This window comes from Artemia sp. Qi Xiang Cuo, chromosome 3, assembly GCF_049724085.1.
Source record: "Artemia sp. Qi Xiang Cuo chromosome 3, ASM4972408v1, whole genome shotgun sequence".
NCBI classification, from domain to species: Eukaryota; Metazoa; Arthropoda; class Branchiopoda; order Anostraca; family Artemiidae; genus Artemia; species Artemia sp. Qi Xiang Cuo.
In genome coordinates this window covers 84,000,121-84,022,466 of record NC_142796.1, presented here as the reverse complement: position 1 = coordinate 84,022,466, position 22,346 = coordinate 84,000,121, and the positions used below count along the sequence as shown (strand labels likewise).

The following is a 22,346-nucleotide window of genomic DNA, read 5'->3' as shown; positions in this document are numbered from 1 at the left end:
ATCAAGAATTATGAGCAAGAATTAAAAAAAAAATTGTTGTATGGTATATTTAGCGAGGGTTCACCCATTTCCCGCCACATGGTGTACATCTCGCACTGCCGCTTTTTCATAATAATTCCACCATTTATTGCACAGTCCTTGCAGTGCTCGCCGCACTTCCACCACGCGTTGCGCGCGCCGCCTGGTGGATTTCTAAAAGTTGGCGACCCCTCGATATTTAGGTGGATTCCTTCTTAAGGTAAACGAAACAAAAGATCATGCCATTAGTCAACTTAGTTTTACCATACTTTATATTTATCGCAATATTCAGAAACTAACAACACAGGGAAGCAGGGTGAACAGTGTGTATGCTATAAACACAATAGTGTGTATGCGATAAAGATTTTTTGACTACTAAAATTTCTTCTGTGCGTAGACTTTTGCAGGGGTGTTAATTAGGGGGAGGGGTTGAATCTACTCTTCTAAGATCTCCTCCCCCCTTAGATCTTGAAAAATTACCCCTATTAGCAATTTCATGAAAAAAAATCCCCCCTACATATTGACGAATTGGAACCCCTTGTCTTTTATTGATTACCATTAATTATTTTCTCATAGGCATAGCCTGTGCTGGGATCTTTTGCCAATATATATATATATATATATATATATATATATATATATATATATATATATATATATATATATATATATATATATATATATATATATATATATATATATATATATATATATATATATATATATATATATATATATATATATATATATATATATATATATATATATATATATATATATATATATATATATATATATATATGTATATATATATATATATATATATATATATATATATATATATATATGTATATATATATGTGTGTATATGTATATATATATATATATAATATATATATATATATATATATATATATATATATATATATATATATATATATATATATATATATATATATATATATATATATATATTTAATTCCTTTCAATTTAAACATTTTTGAGAATTGTTAACTAACTCTTTAGTTCCAAGCTAGCAGAAAATTGTTAACTGTCATTGTAAATAAGTAATTGGACAGTCAAAAAATTCTAGTAGTAACTCCAACTAAAATTGATTCTTGAAGACTTCCACGAATTTCTCTAATAACAAAGTTTTGTTATTAATTAAAAAAAAAAGAGATAAGACGTAAATTTTATCATCTATTTGTTTTTTTTTTTTGCATATTTTTTTTGGCAACTGCCTGCTAATTGAAGGAAACCGCACATTCTCCACCATATGTCAATAAATGGCCAAGGCCAGAATCAATATTTGGTTTCATGTCCGTCGAAAATTCGCATGGACGGAAGTACCATTAAAGTGTGTGCCTTATCACACAATCTAACTTTAAGCATGTCGTGAAAATATGGTCGTGGTGATAATGAGTGGTGATAATGAGTTAAATTACGAATTTCATCGATCGCCAGTCACATTTTTAGAGGAAATATCTTTTGAACCTAACATTGAAAATTTCTGAAAATGTCTGATTAAAGTTTTTCTCTTGTCTTTAAGCTGTAGTTTGAAATTGTCGAGATCAGTTTGTTGGTTGTTAATTTTGGGCACAGTTTATAGAATTATCCAGTAAGTTTATCGCAGATCATTTCTGGTCTTCATTCTCGTTGCGAACAAAAAGCTCCTCCCACTTATTTCTGCATTAGCGGGTTAATCTGTTTCCGTCAATCAATGAGAAATGGTTACAAATTGCATTATTCGTAATAGCGGGTTTCCACTTGTTTCGCGTCCAAGAGAAATCTGACTTGTCTACCCGTGAAAAGATCTAATGCCGCTTATGTTTATATCTGCAAAAACGTTCTCTGGAGCACTCTCACCCTGGTCCGGGTTTTTATAATGGGTGAGATAGGGAAAGATCATACTGGATAATTATATAAACTGTGATTTTGGGAGTTTTTTTTTTTAATGGGTACCACTTTACCATATTTCAGATAGTGAGTGCCAATTACCGAAAATATAGTGGGGACTGGGGTGGGAAGAGCAAGGATTTTCTTCTTGAAGATACAAGAAAAGAACATTTTTCAAAGTATAGAGAGATAGATTTAGTTTCGTCTTTTTTTAAATGCCTCGCTCCCTTCATGTAGACGCCCCTTGTTTTTCCAGGTGCAAAATACCCCCCCCCCTCCTATGACCCTTGTTTTTAGGATGAAATTAATTTACAAATTTATCAAACAGTTCGTGGTAACGAAACTGTAAATAAGGAGTGACGCTGCTCAGTAGTAACCGAAACTCTAAAAGACAGAATTTTGATACCAAGAGATATATAAAAACAATCGACTTATAATGCTGATTCCATATGTATACGTTTCATTAAGTTTAGTGTTACCCATTAAAGGCTACGAGCCTGACAAATTTGCCTGATTTTTGCAAAAGGGGGGGGGAATGCCTCCTAAAAGTCAAAGAATCTTAATGAAAAGCACACCATCAGATTCAGCGTATTGGAGTACCCTACTGTAGAGGCTTCAAGCTCCTATCTACAGAAATGTGGAATTTCGTATTTTTGCCTGAAGAAAGATCACGAATGCGTGTTTATTTGTTTTGTTCGTTTTTTTCCAAGGACTGATTCTATAGACCCAGTGGTCCTAGAATGTCTGGAGAGGGTCATTCGAACCAAAATTAATAGTTCTAGTGCCCTTTTTAAGTGACCAAGAAGATTTGACTTCTACGCCCCTTTTTCCCAAAATCGTGCGATCAAAATTTTGAGATAGCCATTTTGTCAGCAAAGTTGAAAGGCCTAACAACTATGCCTTTAGAGATAGCATGACCCCCCACAGCTCCCCGGGAAAGGTCTTTAAGTTATAAAATTTGCCCATTGTTTACGTATGTATTTGTTATTGGGAAGTATGCAAATTTTTTTGTGTGTGGGGAGGACGAATTTTCTGTTGGGGATTTTGACGGGGAGAATTTTCCATGGGGCGGGAAGTTTCCAGGGGAAATTTTACACTGGGGGAATTTGCCAGAATCCCAATACGAAATTCTTTGTATGTCTTGCTTTCTCTTGCCCGACTCAGTTTTACGCGTGGAGATGTTAAGGGTAAATTTTCACCGGGATTGAATTATCTAGAGGATATTTCCGTGAAAGGGACATTTTTTCATGGAGGTGGAGGCAGATTTCTGGTATTATTTGAAAAACGATCTAAAATTAAATAATAATTTTTTTTCAATTAAACGTAAAGAGCAACATTAAATCTTAAAAGGAACAGAAATTATTATGCATATAAGGGGAGCTACCCCCTATTCAGCACCTCACTCTTTACAGTGAAGTTTGAATTTTGTCCCAATTCCTAAAGAACGACTCCTGAAACACAAGGACCGTTTATTTAGAACAATAAGAAGCTTTTTTAAGATTAATAAAAACTTTAGCGTGAAGAGCAAGGTGTCGAGGAGGGAGCAACACCCCTCATATACGTAATAATTTATGTTCGTTTTATGTTTTAATGTTGCTGCTTAATTGCAGTTGAAAAAAAATTGTTTTTTTATTTAATTACGCAAAACGACGGGATAGTTGAGCTTGTTGCTTTGGTAATATTTAAGTGGATTATGTTGTGGCAACATTTGTATATAAAACCCAGTCATCGTGTAAACCTCGAGTGCACTAGTTGACTTGCTGCCCAGTCATCACTAGTTGCCCAGTCATCGTGTAAACCTTGAGTGCACTAGTTGACTTGCTGCCCAGTCATCTTGCCGCCCAGTCATCACTAGTTGCCCAGTCATCGTGTAAACCTCGAGTGCACTAGTTGACTTGCTGCCCAGTCATCTTGCTGCCCATTCGTCACTAGTTGCCCAGTCATCGTGTAAACATCGAGTGCACTAGTTGACTTGCTGCCCAGTCATCACTAGTTGCCCAGTCATCGTGTAAACCTAGAGTGCACTAGTTGACTTGCTGCCCAGTCATCTTGCTGCCCAGTCATCACTAGTTGCCCAGTCATCGTGTAAACCTCGAGTGCACTAGTTGACTTGCTGCCCAGTCATCTTGCTGCCCAGTCATCGAGTAAACCTCGAGTGCACTAGTTGACTTGCTGCCCAGTCATCTTGCTGCCCAGTCATCACTAGTTGCCCAGTCATCGTGTAAACCTCGAGTGCACTAGTTGACTTGCTGCCCAGTCATCTTGCTGCCCAGTCATCGTGTAAACCTCGAGTGCACTAGTTGACTTGCTGCCCAGTCATCTTGCTGCCCAGTCATCACTAGTTGCCCAGTCATCGTGTAAACCTCGAGTGCACTAGTTGACTTGCTGCCCAGTTATCACTAGTTGCCAAGTAATCGTGTAAACCTTGAGTGCACTAGTTGACTTGCTGCCCAGTCATCTTGCTGCCCACTCATCACTAGTTGCCCAGTCATTGTGTAAACCTCGAGTGCACTAGTTGACTTGCTGCCCAGTCATCTTGCTGCCCAGTCATCGTGTAAACCTCGAGTGCACTAGTTGACTTGCTGCCCAGTCATCTTGATGCCCAGTCGTCACTAGTTGCCCAGTCATCGTGTAAACATCGAGTGCACTAGTTGACTTGCTGCCCAGTCATCACTAGTTGTCCAGTCATCGTGTAAACATCGAGTGCACTAGTTGACTTGCTGCCCAGTCATCACTAGTTGCCCAAGTCATCGTGTAAACCTCGAGTGCACTAGTTGACTTGCTGCCCAGTCATCACTAGTTGCCCAGTCATCGTGTAAACCTCGAGTGCACTAGTTGACTTGCTGCCCAGTCATCTTGCTGCCCAGTCATCACTAGTTGCCCAGTCATCGTGTAAACATTGAGTGCACTAGTTGACTTGCTGCCCAGTCATCGTGTAAACCTCGAGTGCACTAGTTGACTTGCTGCCCAGTCATCTTGCTGCCCAGTCATCTTGTAAACCTCGAGTGCACTAGTTGACTTGCTGCCCAGTCATCTTGCTGCCCAGTCATCACTAGTTGCCCAGTCATCGTGTAAACATTGAGTGCACTAGTTGACTTGCTGCCCAGTCATCACTAGTTGCCCAGTCATCGTGTAAACCTCGAGTGCACTAGTTGACTTGCTGCCCAGTCATCTTGCTGCCCAGTCATCGTGTAAACCTCGAGTGCACTAGTTGACTTGCTGCCCAGTCATCTTGCTGCCCAGTCGTCACTAGTTGCCCAGTCATCGTGTAAACATCGAGTGCACTAGTTGACTTGCTGCCCAGTCATCTTGCTGCCCACTCATCACTAGTTGCCCAGTCATTGTGTAAACCTCGAGTGCACTAGTTGACTTGCTGCCCAGTCATCTTGCTGCCCAGTCATCGTTTAAACCTCGAGGGCACTAGTTGACTTGCTGCCCAGTCATCTTGCTGCCCAGTCATCGTGTAAACCTCCAGTGCACTATTTGACCTGCTTGTACTATTTGTTGAAAGTCGCTTGAAAAAAGGGTGTCAAGATTTTTTGGAAGTGAGTCAAAGTGAGAGGATTTTTTTGTGAGAAAGGAGTGGCGTACGGTTCACTTACTGTTTCCGAAACAGTATTAGTAATGCAAACAAAGAGAAAGTGAATCTTGTATGTCGTTTAAATTTACCTTAGTTTTTTTTTAATTAAACTAGGTTCTAAGAAAAAGCAATACATGGGAGACACGGGGCAGGGACTCAATCCCTCCTCTTGTAAAACCAAACGTATATTATGTTGCCGTGAATGTCCGAAATCTGGTAGATGTCGACACTCACCGGTGAATGTTTGAAATTCCTTTTTCTCTGCTTAGCTTAAGATTAAATTAGCTTTGCGAGTCAGCTTTTTCAGTCTTATATGCAAGCTATGATGGTAAAAGTTAAAGTTAGATTAGGTTTGATTATGTTAGTTTAAGCTAGATTAAGTTAGGTTAAATTAGGTTAAAAATATCAGAAAGCTGTGAAATACCTAACCTAAGCTATCCAAACCTGACCTGTCGTCATCAAACCTTGCACTAAATTGAAAAAGTTGACTGGCAACGCTGACTGAATCCAAGGAGAAAAAAAAAGTACTTCAGACATTCACCGATGATTGTCGACATTCACGGTAACATATAAAAAGTGGGAAATTGTGGAATATTTCTGTAAATTGAAGGGAATTTTCAAACTAACCCTCTCCCCCTTAGAAAATGCTTCGCAGGTTGCTATTATTGAGATTCTTTGCATTCATTATTGATTAAAAATGTAGATAAAGTTATCATTATTTTAGGGCTGCGGTCCCAATGCAAGTTTCGGGTATATTCTTTGTTTGCGGTCCTAGGGCTCTGATGATTGAACATAATATGACAGTTTTGCTATTTTTCGATAGCTTTGATTCAGCTGTATATATCCGTCTAATTACTTTTTTGAAGTCTGCATTGCATTTTTTTTATAGATTTGAAGATGGGTACTTGTTAATTAACGAAACATACCCAAGAAGTGAAGTTAGATTTAATACAAGGTAAAATTCTAGTTTAGCTACTTTTTGCTATCTTGGAAAGGTTTAGGAAAATGAAACTTTCAGGGGTGTTTCTACAGACTAAATTATATACTGGTAAGGTATTTTGAAGTATCTACCTCGACGCCTTCTCCCTCTAGAGGGCAGTGACCTTTGTTTACCTTCAAAAATCTTTGTGTTATAAAACTGAAACCTTGCAAATCAGATCTTCTGCTTAAATTCAGCACAAGAAAACTGTTTTTAGCTTCACAACTTTGCTCAATTCCAATTTATGAGGTTTCAAAGATCTGTAAATATATATCCTAAATTTAGAAAAAAAAATCCCATTGATATGGCTTAAAATTCTACTCAAATAATAGGAATTGCATTTTCAGAACTAAAACCTGAGAAACAGAAAGTGATAACTTAAAATTAAAGTAATTTTTTTGTCAAAATTTCAATAGGTTTTCGTGTATATCAGTTAGTAAATGGTCTTGTAAACAGTTTTCTTGTGCTTCATTGAAGCAGAAGATCTGTTTTGCAAGGTTTCACTTTCATAACACAAAGATTTTTAAAGGTGAACAAAGGTCACTGTCCTCTAGAGGGAGAAGGAGTGGAAGTAGGTACATCAAAACACCTTCCCGGTACATACTTTAACCTGTAGACCCATATGTTGAAGGTACAATTTTCTAACCTAAGCCCTTTCCAAGATAACAAAAAGTAGCTAAACTAGAATTTTACCTTTATTTTTTCCAATCTTAACTTTAATATAGCCGTTACTTTTCTTTGAAAAACTTCTTTTTGGGAAAGTCTTTTTTTAATTAATTAAATACAAGAGCAAGAACACATCTGTTTTTTCTATATTTACAACTAGTTTACATCATGCTACCGCAAAATGAAGTATTCTTTTACCTGGTACCGGAGTAGTGGAGGAAGCCAAACCTTTAAAATATAAGGTGTTCAGGTTCGAATCTCGCACGGTGCCACGAAACAACCTCGTAAATATACTAAAGATAATTTTTTCTTATATAATACTGATTTTGTAATTAATAGTAAGGACTACGCAATTTCCACTTTCCCTATTCACAGACAAGCTCTAGTCCAGGTAATCTTTATTTCGCAGTAAAACCTTGGTACTGGAATTCCGAGTCGGTTTTTTTATTCAGATATTTTTACCCAAATTTCATTTTAGAGCCATGGTTATTATTAGCACAAGTAACTCCTTAAAGTTCTTTACCATGAATAGTTCAATTCTAGCTCAAGTACTCTTAGAAACAAATTTCGTTGTGAAACCTCTGTGCTAGGGTTGTTTGATATGCTGAATTTGATGGTGTAAGTCTTATCAAATTACCCTCCCTCTGTGAGGTGTTTCCCAATTTTTATGAATTGAGAAAAATTTGTGCTCTCGATTTTTTTTTTCGAGCATTTTTAAACTTAATGGATCTTATAGATTTGGAGTAAATTTAAAAAAGCTGATTCTTTTAACTGATTCAAATTTCAACGTTGCCATAATTTTTCTTAGCGTTTTGGTTACTATTAGCAAAAGTCGCTGCTTACTTACAGTACGCTACCATAAATCGTTTGATTACTTATTTTACAATTTCATTATTTAGAAACAAGCCCTGGTCCCTGTAAAAAAAATTCGTAGCGTATTCATTTTAAACGAAAAATTGCTCTCCAAGGAAGTTAACTCTATAAATGTCTTTTAATAGCAAGGAAAATAAACGAAAGATCCTTTCTAAAAAATGTGTATCATAACCGTTGAATTATTTATTTGAAATTTTGCGCCCCAAAAATTTCTGCACCCGGGGTAAGTGCCCCCTTTGTACCTGTCAAGTACCTGCAGTAAGAAGTAGTTACTGTAGTGTACCAGTACCTGTCGAGTACTGTGTTTGTACCTGTGTGGGGTAATTACCTGTCAAGTAATCCCATTCTTTAAGACTTAGAAATCAGAAGAGGGTTAACATAGAAGCCTGGCAATACCTTTCCAGAGTATGTTTTTGGCCCTGGATTCATTACTGGCCGTTTCATTTTCATAACCTAACCCCTGTCAAAGATAACAAAAAGTAGCTAAACTAGAATTTTACCCTAATGAGGCGTAACCTTGATATCACCTTTATTTTATATAATAATATAATTTGAACTATATATTTGTCCATTAGGGGGGGGGGGGGTAAAGTATTTGGACGTAACCCCTAACCAAACCTTACCCCCCCCCCTAATTTGCAAATATATAGCCCAAATTATACAAGTCCAATGCATTCCGTCACCCGTCATTTGTCTTTGTGGCTATGAAACCGGTTTTCTCAAATCTTACATTCAGCAGCTCGACTGTGTTTCGTTTAATTAACAAGTACCGGAAGGTGTGCTAAAAATAGACGAAGGTAACGCTTTCCTATTTTTTAAGCTAGTTTAGATCATTAACTAAGAAAAAATATGATTAATATCATAATTTTGGCTTGGTGAATGTATAGAACTGAACATGATAAGTCCAGTGAGATTCGCATTTTTTCCTTTTGGTGTGAGTTACGGTTGTAGCCTCAAATGCCGTTAGTTCTCGAAAAAATAGGGGGAGGGGCGAAATGTATTTTTTTCAAGATTTAGGCTGGACAATTTTGTTTCAGTGGAAATACCAAAAAGTCATTTTTCAAGGAAGGGACAAAAAAAGGCTTTTTCAACGTCTAGGGGGAGCATATGCCCCCCTCCAAATGACACCATTAGTAAATAGTAGCCTTGAGTTGAACCAAGTGTTTTCCAGGGCTTATAAACCTTAAGACAATGATATTCGTTTTACTTTTTAATGGTTTATTCGTCATTCACCTCATGAAACGAGTGACGCGTTTCGTATCTTGTAAAGTGAGGTTTTTGTATAGGGAAATCATCTTTCGCTTCCAGAAAAACAAAGTAAATATGTGATATTTTTCGTCAAACTTATATTTACACCCCCTCTTTCTTGAAATCAATGCGTTGTATTGATTGATGTAATCCGTTTTCCATGTTTTGACACAAAACCATCCAACAAAGAACTTTTTTTCCATTAATAATCTACAATTTTTTTCAACAGGTAAGAAGCAACTTTAAAACTTAATTCAGAGTATGTATATATATATATATATATATATATATATATATATATATATATATATATATATATATATATATATATATATATAGAGGGGGTAGGGATGAGCTAAACCACTCGCTATCAAATTTTAAGTTGTTTAGCAAATGGTGTTTGAAAATGCTCTGTTTTAATTTTCAAAGATATGAAAATTGATGAGTGAATGAATTTATTGAGCAATTAAACTCACAAAAGGAGTATTCTCTTTAATAAGTCAATTATAAACTGCCAAAAAACAAAATGAGAAAAAAAAGAGTAATAGATACAAAAAATATACCATCTAGTATTGAGTTAAACATAAAAAAATACACTATCTAGTATTGAGTTAAACATCAAAACATAAAAAAAAAATATACCATCTAGTATTGAGTTAAACATCAAAACATAAAAAAAATATACCATCTAGTATTGAGTTAAACATCAGACATCTCTAATATTCCATGTAATACTTCAATCAAAAGGGTTATCATGATAGTAACAAAGCAAAGAGAGAAAATGTCAAAATGAAGAACAAAATGACGGACCTTCGGTCAATAGAGGGAAATGAAAAGACGAACTATATGACGAATATTTCGCTTACATAAAACTAGGGATCTTCAGCGCTAAATATAGAAGAAACTAACTAAAAAAAATAAAGATTAAATATAAAATAATTATAAAATCTAAAATTAAAATAAATAAAATCTGAAACGAAAAACAAGAAAAAAAAACCAATATCTACACACACATACACGTATATATATAATATATATATATATATATATATATATATATATATATATATATATATATATATATATATATATATATATATATACATATATATATATATATATATATATATATATATATATATATATATATATATATATATATATATATATATATATATATATATATATATATATATATATATATATATATATTTATTATATATATACATACATATATGTATATATAATTATTTCTCCGGTGATACACCACAGGGTATTTGTGTGCACAATTGAGAGTAACTCTCATGAACACACAAAAAACACCTGAGTAACTGAAATTAATACTTAGATCTAACCTAACACATACGGGCTGCATTCCAGGTTCAGCGAAAAGTCACAAAAAAGGTAATATTTTTCGTTCCAGCTGACGTTTCGTAGTAGCTGGAACAATAGAAAAGATACTTTGAATTTAGTTTTTTAGTAACTTTCACTAAAGATAGTTAACGAGCATTTTTAGTGAAGTAACTGTTAACCTCTATTATCATTGCTTTTATTTATATATATATATATATATATATATATATATATATATATATATATATATATATATATATATATATATATATATATATATATATATATATATATATATATATATATATATATATATATATATATATATATATATATATATATATATATATATATATATATATATATATATATATATATATATATATATATATATATATATATATATATATATATATATATATATATATATATATATATATATATATATATATATATATATATATATATATATATATATATATAGTGAAAGTTACTAAACTCCCAATGGAGGCAAGAACGGGACCTCCGAATGGAGTTCTCGGGAATGGAGGCAAGAACGCAGCACGTTGAGTACTCCGGAGCTCAGATGCAAGGTCATATGCATTTGTAGTCTCATAACAGTGGTAAGATAAAAATTTCCCAAAACACCTCCGGTGAACACTTATTCAAACATTGATAGGTAAAAATTGCTAACTCGTAATCCCGTAGCTGATAAATATTTAAAATTTTCAAACTTGGAAAGTAATTCAACGTGCTTTTCTCAAACTTAATATAATTACCTAAAATACGAACTATTTTATGTTGTAGAATTTGGACCTTTCTAAAACTTGAAATGAAATTACTAGTTGATAGCATGCAACCATACTACAAATAAGGGCTAACAATAGAATGATACAGTAAAAGTGAAAGATTTGACGCTTGTCGATTTTTCAGTTTTCTTATCCTCTCCAAACCTCTCGAAATTTTAACTCGAAATTTTAACAAAATGTCATTAAATTCATTTTTGAAATATTCACTGCCAAAGGACTAGAACTAGTAAAACTGTTCAATTCAGCGAGGGCCTTGTTTGTCTTCTCAATTAACTGGTTCAGACAAGAAGCTGTAATCGTAAGCACCGTGTCATCAGCAAAAGACGTTATCAATGCATCTTGTATATACAAACGCATGGTATCAACGTAGATTAGATAAAGAAGTGGGCCAAGCACTGAACCCTGAGGCACTCCAGAATTAACAATAAAGTTTCTGAAATAGAATTTTGAATACCGACTCGTTTAATACGCTGGTCAAGATATGACTCAAACCATTTCAGAATAAAACCTTGGATCCCTAAACGGCTTAGCCTACGCAATAAAATTTTATGAACCACCGTGTCAAAAGCCTTTCTAAAGTCTATAAATACTGAAAGTACCAATACAATTTTTTCGAGAGCACTATTAATGAAATCTATTAGGTGCTAGACTGCATGTATTAAACAGTGTTTTTTCCTGAATCCAAACTCGGTATCACTAAGAAAACCGTAAATAATAAGATGGCTATAAAGTCGCCGATGTATCAATTTCTCATACAGCTTAGCAAACAGGGGCAATATTGAAATCGGCCTCCAATTAGGCAGATCTGTCTTTAAACTCCCTTTGTGAAGCGATATAACTTTAGCCTCTTTCAGTCGAGCAGGAAATTCACCTTTCTTTAAAGAAAGGTTAATCAAGTATACAATACAAGGCAACAAATATACCATGACATGCTTGAACGTTTTCAGATTAATTTCATCATTCCCTAAAGAATTTGATTTCGCCGATCCTGTTATCTGTTTTAATTCTTCAACGTTAGTTTCATCTGCAGACATTTCCAATCCAACACCTCTTTTATCACTTAACATCTCATTAATTTCATTATTTTCATCGTATGGATTCTCACTTATTGATTCACCAAACAGGTGAGCCACCTCATCTTTTCCATCAACAAATTTACCATCGAAGATCAGACTAGCAGGAATCTCGGTTTCTTTCTTCTTATTTACGACTTCATTTATAGTATTTCAAGTCGCTTTCGTATTGCCTTTATTTTCCTTAAATGTCTCTCCATACTATTCGCGGATACATGATCACCTTAGCCAATTTACATGATTACGGATTTGTTTAAATTCAGTTAGATCCTGATTACGATTACTATATAAGTAACTCAAATACAATGCATTTCTCTTTCTAATTAATTCTAGTAGCTCCACAGTTACCCAAGGTTTCCGGGGATTGATTTTCTTCACCTTCATGCTCTTTACTGGGCAAGTTCCCTCAAATATCGGCTGCAATGTCCATAAACTTATCGAAATGCCGCAGAAGCACTTTCAGATCTTCATAAACTGGTTTCCATGAGATGTAATATCCGGGATTGCACAAGTATATTGTCAATAAGTGTAGCTGACTGTCATGTAGCACGAGTCGGAATCCCAACTAATGGATAAAAAACATAATTAGTGAAAAGGTTGGAAAAATCTCGATTATTATTATATAAACTTAGAAGATCAAAATTAAATCCCCCATGTAAATGCACTCCAAATTACTCAGCTCTACTGCATCCATTAAACTACTAAAAACTTTTCAAACTCCTCCCAAACTCTACTCGGCGCTTATAAACTTCAGTAATCAATATTTCCTTTCACCAACTTCCAGCTCAAGAGGAAGAGATTCCACCTTACCTTCTATCCAAAATGATAGGTCCTCCCGTATTTTAGCTACGAAATGGTCCCTAACCAAAAATGCCACACCTCCACGTCCAATCCTGTATCCTCCTTACAATAAGCTGGTTACAATAATTCGGGAAAATTATATAACGACAGTACATGCTCAGAAGTTAAAAAAGTTTCACAAATGCCAATTACATCAAATTTACTATTCACTTTATCCAATAACTGGAGAAGTTCATAATACGTTGAAGCTACATGGCAATTCTAATGACACAGGGAAATCGGAAAAGTTTGAACTTCTACTTTGAGCGGCGGTTTTTTTTTTCTCTTTTTTATTTTTCACCATTTTTCTTTCTTTTTTTTTCAGGGAGATGACAAGACCCTTTTAGATGTTCAAGAATACATTCGCTCGAAATTTTTCGAAAAGCGACGTAAAAACAAGCCAGATTTATTTCACCACTTCACTACGGCTGTTGATACGAACAATATCAGATACGTGTTCAACGATGTTAGAGAAACGATATTACGATATAATTTAGGAGAGTTATTCGTTCAATAGTCTTGCCTTGCTACTTTTCTGCCAGTTTCTTTGCTCAGTGTTGTCATTGCTGTTCTGATGATATTTTGGACGCCATTTCAGCCGATTTTCGAAAAGGTTTGTTTTTGTTTACATAAAATAGAACATTTAATGTTAATCACTACCTCCCTTGTAAGATACATTTTTGTATGATAAAATCCCTGGCGACAGGCAGCTTAAAAACTTGCCACTGATCAACCACTTACTATGCTTTCTCCCTAGATTTGGATTTCCTTCTAAAGGAATAAACATATGGATTGTCAGGGATAATACTCCTCGAGAGACCATTCCACATGGAGGTTCAACTTTTTACAGAGTTTTTCTTCAAGTACCCAACGAGGGGTGCCTTCTCTTATAGGAAACCTGACTGGGCCATATTTTGGCAGTATTTATCCAAGCCTTGAACTGGTACAAACTGTGAACTAATTAGTGACCAAATTAAAAGCTTTAGAGGAGGGAGAAGGGTCAGAAGTTTCATTAAAACAAAAGGCTTTTTGAGATAAGTAAGTAGTAAAAAAGTAAGTATGACTGCACTAGACCCTTAAGGTCCAAACCGGCGGTGCTGATCTCCGTTTCGTAGCCCTTCAGCCATGAAGTGCAATGGGGAGCTGGGACTACCCATCCTGTGCTTTCGCACACCCTTTCTGCTTACCGTCCCAAAAGTTCTCCGGGTACCCAATTGGAGCTGGGTCGACTCTGGCTAAGCTTGCTGAGTCACACCACTGACCCGCGTCACAAAACAAATAACTGGCCATGCCAGGGATCGAACACGTGCCCCTTGGAAAAATAATTTTTAACCCAGCGCATGTCCGCTTAGCTAGGACGGCTTTTTGAGATAAGATAGCCTACTGAAATATTGCCGCTTTCCTATAAAAAAAAAAATTGTGTAAAGACGTGTGTAGGACATTTTCGCCAAGAAGGAACTTATATATTTGCATCCTTATTGGACATAAGTATGTGCTTATGCGATAAGGAGGCAGGTGGTTTTAGCCCTCATCTCTCCTGTAAAACGTCTGAACTTTTATTATTCCTCAATCTGTTTACTGTTTCACATAAAGGGTGTCTCAAATAGAGCACCTGATTTGAACACCTTACTATTTTCATTTAAATCGACATTCTTGTTGAGACAATCTTTATTTCGCCCATTTGCGGTTGCTTTTTTTTCTCGGAGCTGTGCCATCTCACCCCTTTATATAAGATCTTGCTTATGTCCCTGGGGAGATGATTGTGCGGCTGCATGACGAAGGCGGGGGAGTACTGGTAATGACATGGGGCCTCTCTTGTAAGTTTTGATAACCAAAAGGGAAGTTTTGGAATATCGCTGTTTTCAGGTATATATATAGATTGAAGATAATAATTGATTCGGGTGACTCGGTCAATGTTTCCTTGAAATGGGTCAAACTGTGTCAGGTGAAAATTGTCACTTCTTACTTTTGCTTAGAAGTCCAGCGAGGGTTTGGTCCGACATTTGGTCCAAAACACGAGAAGATGAGTAAGCAAGTAGTCTGGCGAGGGTTTGGTCCTACATTTGGTCCAAAGCACGAGAAGATGAGTAAGCAAGTAGTCCGGCGAGGGTTTGGTCCTACATTTGGTCCAAAGCACGAGAAGATGAGTAAGCAAGTAGGTGGCACCATCCTACCGCCTACAGACATAGCTCGACAAAGGTCGTGGTGAGACGGGTGGCTCGGATAATAGCGCCCCTCTTGTTGCAGAAAAATACTCTTTTTATAACATAAAAGATTCCATTCATATGCTTGCTGACACAAAGTTTAGAGAAGTTAGGGATACAGCAAGGAGGCAAAAATCTCTGCATTCTTATGTCTTTGGTAATTTAATATTAATAACAAAGTTAACAAACAATTAGCGGCTTGTGTGTTTCGATTTCTCCAAAGTGCTCAAAAATATCCGACTGACGTACATTAAACAGTTCGTGGTAACGAACTGCAAGAAAGGAGCGATGCGGCTCAATAGTAACCAAAACTCTAAGAAGCAGAGTCTTGACAACAATAGATACACTAAAAGAATCGAATTTTGATGCTTATTTTAATTTTACCCATCAAAAGCTACGGGCCTGAAAAATTTTGTCCAATTGTGAGAAGAGGGAGGGGGAGTAAGGGGGACATCCCCAAAAAACAAGTAACCTTAATGAAAATGACACCATCAGATTCAGCATATCAGAGAATCCTTCTGTAGATGTTTCAAGCTCCTATGTACAAAATTGTGGAATTCTGCATTTTTTTTTTGCCAGAAAAACGATCACGGGTGCGTGTTTTCTTGTTGTTGTTGTTTTTTTTTTCAGGGGTGATCGTATCTAACCAGTGATCCCAGAAGATCAGGAGAAGGCTCATTTAATCGGAAATCAAAACTCCTAATGCCCTTTTTAGGAACCAAAAATATTGAGGGACAGCTAGCCCCCCTCCGACGCCCCTTTTCTCCCAAAGTATTCTGATCAAAATTTTGAGATAGTCATTTTGTTCAGCATGACCGAAAGATCTAATAACTGGGTCTTTGAGGATGACGAGACGCCTCACAGTCCCCGGGGGAATTGCTGCAAGCTATGAACTGTGCCTATTTTTTACGTAAAGTATTGGTTATTGGGAAGTATACAGACATTTTCCGGGGGGGGTATTTTCTGGCAGGATATCTGGGAGGATCTTTCAGTGGATGAATTTATCGTGGGTAAGGGAATTTTCTATGGAGGGGGAGCTGGATTTCCCAACATTATTTAAAAATCGATCAGAAATTAAATAATAATAATAAAAAAAATTTAACTGCAAGTAAGGACCAAAATTAAAACTTAAAACGAAGAGAAATTATTAAGTATATAAGGGGGGCTACCCCACCTCAATACTTCACTCTTTACGCTAAAGGTTTTTCTTAGAACTTTTAAAAAAGATTATTATTCTAATTAACGGCCCTTGTGTTTCAGGAATCAGTCTTAAAATAAATGGAACAAAAAGCCAAACTTTATCGTAAAAGGGGCTAGGAGGCAGTTGCTCCCACCCCCCTCTGTAATCTGGAAGAAAAAAAACTATAGTTTATATAGTAGCTTTAAAACTGTTGCTCGTTTTAAGTATCAAATTTGCTCTTTATTTTGAGCAGATATTTTTTTTATTAATTCCATGCTATTTTTAACATAAGGAAAACTAGAAAAATAGCAGTCCATTACCCTTAACAATATGTTCCACATTAATATTTTTCCAAATTTGATACTTAAGGTGCTTTTACTTCCTAAAATCTATCAGTTCAAAATTAGATTCTTGTGTTAAAACTTTCAAAAGTGGAAATGAATACACCCTCTAAATATGCAGAAATGGGATCATTAAAGAATAAGAAGGGAGATATGCAGTAAATATAAATTCCTGAATGAAAAATAAATAAAAAAGAAAATAAGACTTAGCGCATTTATAATTATATTCGCACTATAATTAGATAGGTTAAATCGGTTGTAATTTGGTCTTGGAATATAGTAGAGGGGGATCCGCTCCAGGAATCATTTATTTGTTTTAATTTTTATTTCCAGCATTTAATTAAAACGCCGATTCTCTTATTTGTAACTGAATAAGTGCTGATAACGTCCTATTCCTTGCGTTTTGGATTCACATACTAATGCATAAATATTGAACTGCCTCTATGTGCATCGTCGTGCCGACTTCTAACTATTTTCGCTTTTCTAAATATTTCTTTTAACAAGCTCCAAAAAATAGAAGTGACATAAATGTGCTAAGAATTATGACTAGAATTTGTCGCATTTCGCACAACATCAGTGCTACTTGTGGGACATTTATCTCTGAATCATCATGATGTACGAAATGTCTGGTGAGAATAGTATAAAATGAATTTAAACAAAATATGTATATTTTTCTCATAATTTAAAAAATTTTGTGTGCACATATAAGCGATACCAACCCATTCTCTTTTTCTATTGCTATCACTTTTATCATGCAACACGAGAAGATTGAGCTTTGCTTTTTAAGGGAATTATAGACATAAAAACCATATTCAGTGTAACCCCCTCTGGAAATGTATAAACCCATACCCTGATTTACAAAAGGAAACTTACGTGTAATTTTTATAGAATTCGTTTTTTTTTTTCAACAAAGAAACAAAGGGGGAGGTAATTGTCAAACTCTTGGAGTCAATTTTCCCTTCCAATTGGCATCCCTGGCAATTTTTTATTAACTTACGGTTTCTGCCGCAATGATGCCAAGATATTGTTCAGATACTCTTTGTCAAACAATGCTCAACGGATAAGTTAATAATTCTAACAGTATTTTTCGAATTCTTTGAAATTTAAAATACGGTCGCTATTTAAATGTCGGGAATATGTCGCAATATAATGTTTCACAATCTGTGGTATGACTTATCCTTTATCTTTACTTAGACAGCGCTATTGCGCTACCTGTGAATTTTGTTTCAGCTTTATGTGGCTCGCTGATATCATGATATTTATTAATATAAATCGGCGAACCAACAAACAAATCAATTGAATAAAAAAATCATAGATGATTTTTCAATTAATAACGTATTTTGTAAGTTTAGTACAACAAATTAAATCTTACAGAGTCAAAATCCATTCAAAATTATAAACAAATGAATAGTGCGATACCCGGGGATAGATATATTAGAATAGAGATTGGTTCAATTATGAGATTGAGCATCCTGTGCTGGGTGTTAGGGTTGGGTAAAGTGGAGGGGTGACATGTACTGCAGCATTAGTGGTGAGCCTGGCTGAAAAAATCCGAGTGTATACGATATTCATCTATGGCTACCCGAAAGTTTGTTTTGGCTATACTACTGTCGTCTGCAGCAGCTCATTGCAGACAATTTTAGTCTTTCACAATCAGAGGGTGATACCCCCTGATTGTGAATGAGATATGTTTAGAATCATTTATTATCCAAAGCTAGGTACTTTACTTCATATAAGTGGTAAGATCAGTAACTCCCAGCCGGGGCCATATAAAAAAAATATTTATATGCATTTTTATTGCGCTTTTAAGAGCCTGGCAAACATTTTGAGGGGGCTCAAACCCCCTACCGCCCCCTCCTTGATACGGCCTTTTTCCCAGCCAATCAATCGCCGGGATATTAAACAATGGGTAGCTGAGAAGTCTCTGTCTGAAAATGCTCTCTCTGATGTCTCTGTCAGAGACTTCAGTATGTTTCGGATATAATTGGAGAGAATACTATGTTTTTCTTCTTTTTTTTATGCCTGAAGGCAAGTGAGAATTTCTCATTATGCAAATTCCTGAGGGCTCGAGTTGGAACTAATACTGATCGAATTTATCGTACATTAAATATATCAGATATCATGAAAAAATATTTAAATCTGAAGGACCGTTTTTTTTTTTTTTTTTTTTTTTTTTTTTTTTTTTTTTTTTTTTTTTTTTTAGGGTATGGGGGTCAAAATCTCTCCCCTTAAAGCCTTTATTCTCTAGATCGTTCCTTGCTTTACATGTTTTCGGCTTGTTTTGATATGAATAAGCAATTCAATGTCTATATCATCTTTTACTATTGCTGTTTCTCACGTTACGTATATTTTGATTGATTAGTGTATTTTTGTAGCTGATTACTTTCTTTTGCTGTTTAATCTTCTTTTTATCCTGAATGCTTCTTTTATCAACCTTTTTTCTTACTATAATTTTGGGTTTATCCCTTTTTCTCTCTATCTTTCTCTCTTCGTCTCCCTCTTCTCTCTGCCTCTCTCTCTCTTTCTCTCTCTTCTCTCTTTATTTCTATTTCTCCCTTTTTCTTTTTCATAATAGTATATTAGTTTATCGCTTACAATAGTCTTACTGTTTTTCTTTTTTTCAGAGGCTTTGGATGACGACCCTGTGTCATATTTCAGCTTTCCTTCACTTGTTACATCGTTAATTAAAAATTTTGAGAAAATTTTTAAAAAATGTTTGTCAAAATTATTTTATTTCATCTTATTGTGTAAATGTGTGCCTTTACTTATTGCCTTTCTATATCGCATAGTGCTCAAATTGTAAATAGGCTGTGACTATATGAATCGCTTTCTTTTGAAATTCAATGTACACACCAGGTTTTTTAACTGAAAACAAGGGATCAGTGGATCTCAAACTTTTAAAGGGACTTGCTGAAATGTCACAAAAATGTAGTTGAAAATTGAATTCAGAATGTTTTACCATAACCTTGAATATCCTTTATTTACTGACAAATGACGATTAAAAGTTCCAAAAGATCCAATAAAATTAAACACTTTACCCCCCCCCTCCCCCCGTCCTTCCATCTTATGTTTATTCGTACCTTAAGATATTTTTCTTTTAGTTATCTCAAAATTAAATACCTTTATTTCAGTATCACATCTGTGCCAGTGTTGCCATGTTGAACCATGGGAAGAAATATCAGAACGAATTAGTTTATTTTGACAACGATTTTTATCTTTGACAAAAAAACTTTTGACTTTATCTTTGACTTAAACTTTGATAATCTATTGATTCTCGAAGATAACTACATCTTCAAACATGGCCATACATTGGGGGGAGGGGGGGTCCGGGTTTTGAATCCCCCCCCCTCTGACATTTTTGTCCGACTCATGAAAACTTAACCAAAATGAATATGAACAGGTCTTTGATGTGTTTTTTTAAGTTTTTTAAACCCTTTCCCCTCCTCCGATCGAAGATCGTCGATACGCCCTAAGCTCCCACATGACCAATTTAAACTATCGGATTTCATTTTGTCCTTTATGGTGAGAAATAATTTTAAATAAATTGATAGCAGTGTCCATAATTATAGTAAATCATTATGCATTAAAATATCAAATATGGAATTTTTGTTTGTTATAATATTTTAGTGATTCACATTAAAAGTTAAAAGGTTTATTGCTAGTGGTACGGGGCTACAGATAAGATAAGATAAGGGTTTATTCCAAAAAACAACACAACACAAAAAAAAACAAATGACCTTCCATAAGCTAACGCTTGTTCGGAAGTATTAACCCTCTTAAAATTAACACGGGGCTACAGGGCTAAAAGGTTTATTGCTAGTGGTACGGGGCTACAGGGCTAAAAGGTTCATTGCTGGTGGTACGAGGCTCATCCTCTGGGCGCTTATGGTCACTAAATAAGCTTATACTCAGGTATTAAGTGAATGTAAATTTTAAAACGAAATTAGACCATATTGAAGGACGCTTTGGTAGTCTAAATACTCTAAAGCATAGAGCAACTGTATCAGAGTGAACTTTTCGTACCTTGGTAATTTTTTTCCTCATAAAATACTGATAGAGCTCCAAGCGGCACATAAGACTAATTTATTCACATAAGTGGGTCAATAAAATATGCGTTTATTCTTTTAAGGGAGGAGCTAGACAAAAAATAACCAATGAGGTTATAGCAACCGTCATATTTTATCCTTTACCTAGAATAATGAATTAATTGGACTAGGACACCAATTTTTAATTAACAGAAACTGAACCAGCTCTGTAATCTCGTGTACGGTTGGTGTATGGTTTGAAGTCAAAGGCTATGAACCTTTGGTTTAGCCTATTCATAAATTCATTTTTATTCATTTTTTATAAATTTTGGGGAGGGATGGGGTCAAACCCTCTATTCCCCCCCCCACTGAAAACGACCTTGACAGCCGTGTTTTCATTTTCTTCTACACTAAATAAGTGTGACATTATCTTGCTTATTTTAATCCTCTTTTTTTCCGTTCTTCTACCTTCTCTCGTATTGTCTTTTCCAGTGCGAATTTGTCTTCTTCAATTAAGCTCAGCCTTTAGTTCAATATTCTCACTTGTTAGCAAGATTTTTTATTTAAATCGAACCATATGATTTAAAGTGAAAAATAAATTTCTAACTTTGTCTTCTTTTCATTTGTTCGTTGTATTTATTGGCCTATATTTTTTATTTTTGTTAAGTCATACCTTTAATTGTTACTTTTGATTTTTAGACAAATTTGATTCGTTAAGTCTAATCTTAATTAATTTTAACCAACTTCAGTAATTTCCAACCGGTTTCGGTAATTTCTAACCAATTTTGGTAGTTTTTCTGCGCAATGGGGCAAAACAATTAAAATTCTGAAATAACCACTGTAATAACAAAAGTGTAACACCATTCGAATCCCCATTCAATACCGTTGCCAAATATAGTTGTCGCTACCGCCACAATTGCCCGCCCTCTCCCACCTAATGGGGCTAGATACAGCTTTAGGGCTATGTCAAAACATTGACTTGTTTTAACTATTTCACATCAAAAGCAAGCTCATAATGCAAAATATGTGGTCACATGTAACACAAGGGCCAGGGGCGTCCCGAGACTCATTTCATAGGAGGGGCGATCTTCGTAAATTTTACCGAATCGCTACCTGATTTATGCCGAATTTTCTGAAGAAATCAAGAATTTTGGGCAATTTTGCAAAATTTCTGCCGAAATTTTCGCCTTCGGCAAAAATTTTACCGAATGTCAAAAACTGGAGGGGCGGCGCGCCCTTCCCCCCCCCTCGAGACGGCCCT

At 35.2% G+C, this 22,346-nt stretch overlaps 1 protein-coding gene across 2 annotated transcripts in view; it reads left to right on the top strand.

The window, feature by feature from the left end:
• The window catches only part of cta (Guanine nucleotide-binding protein subunit alpha cta), a 57,330-nt gene extending 35,506 nt beyond the window's left edge, over positions 1–21,824 (top strand). Inside the window, exons 5-7 of one of the 2 annotated variants that reach the window (XM_089086673.1) lie at positions 13,661–13,948; positions 19,685–20,710; positions 20,869–21,824. In XM_089086673.1, the coding sequence (XP_088942799.1) occupies positions 13,661–13,852 (192 nt within the window). In that variant the 3' untranslated portion in view covers positions 13,853–13,948; positions 19,685–20,710; positions 20,869–21,824. Of the gene's footprint in view, positions 1–13,660; positions 13,949–19,684 lie in introns of both variants that reach the window. The other variant, XM_089086672.1, reaches the window with a different exon arrangement.
• Positions 21,825–22,346: the final 522 nt, after the last annotated feature.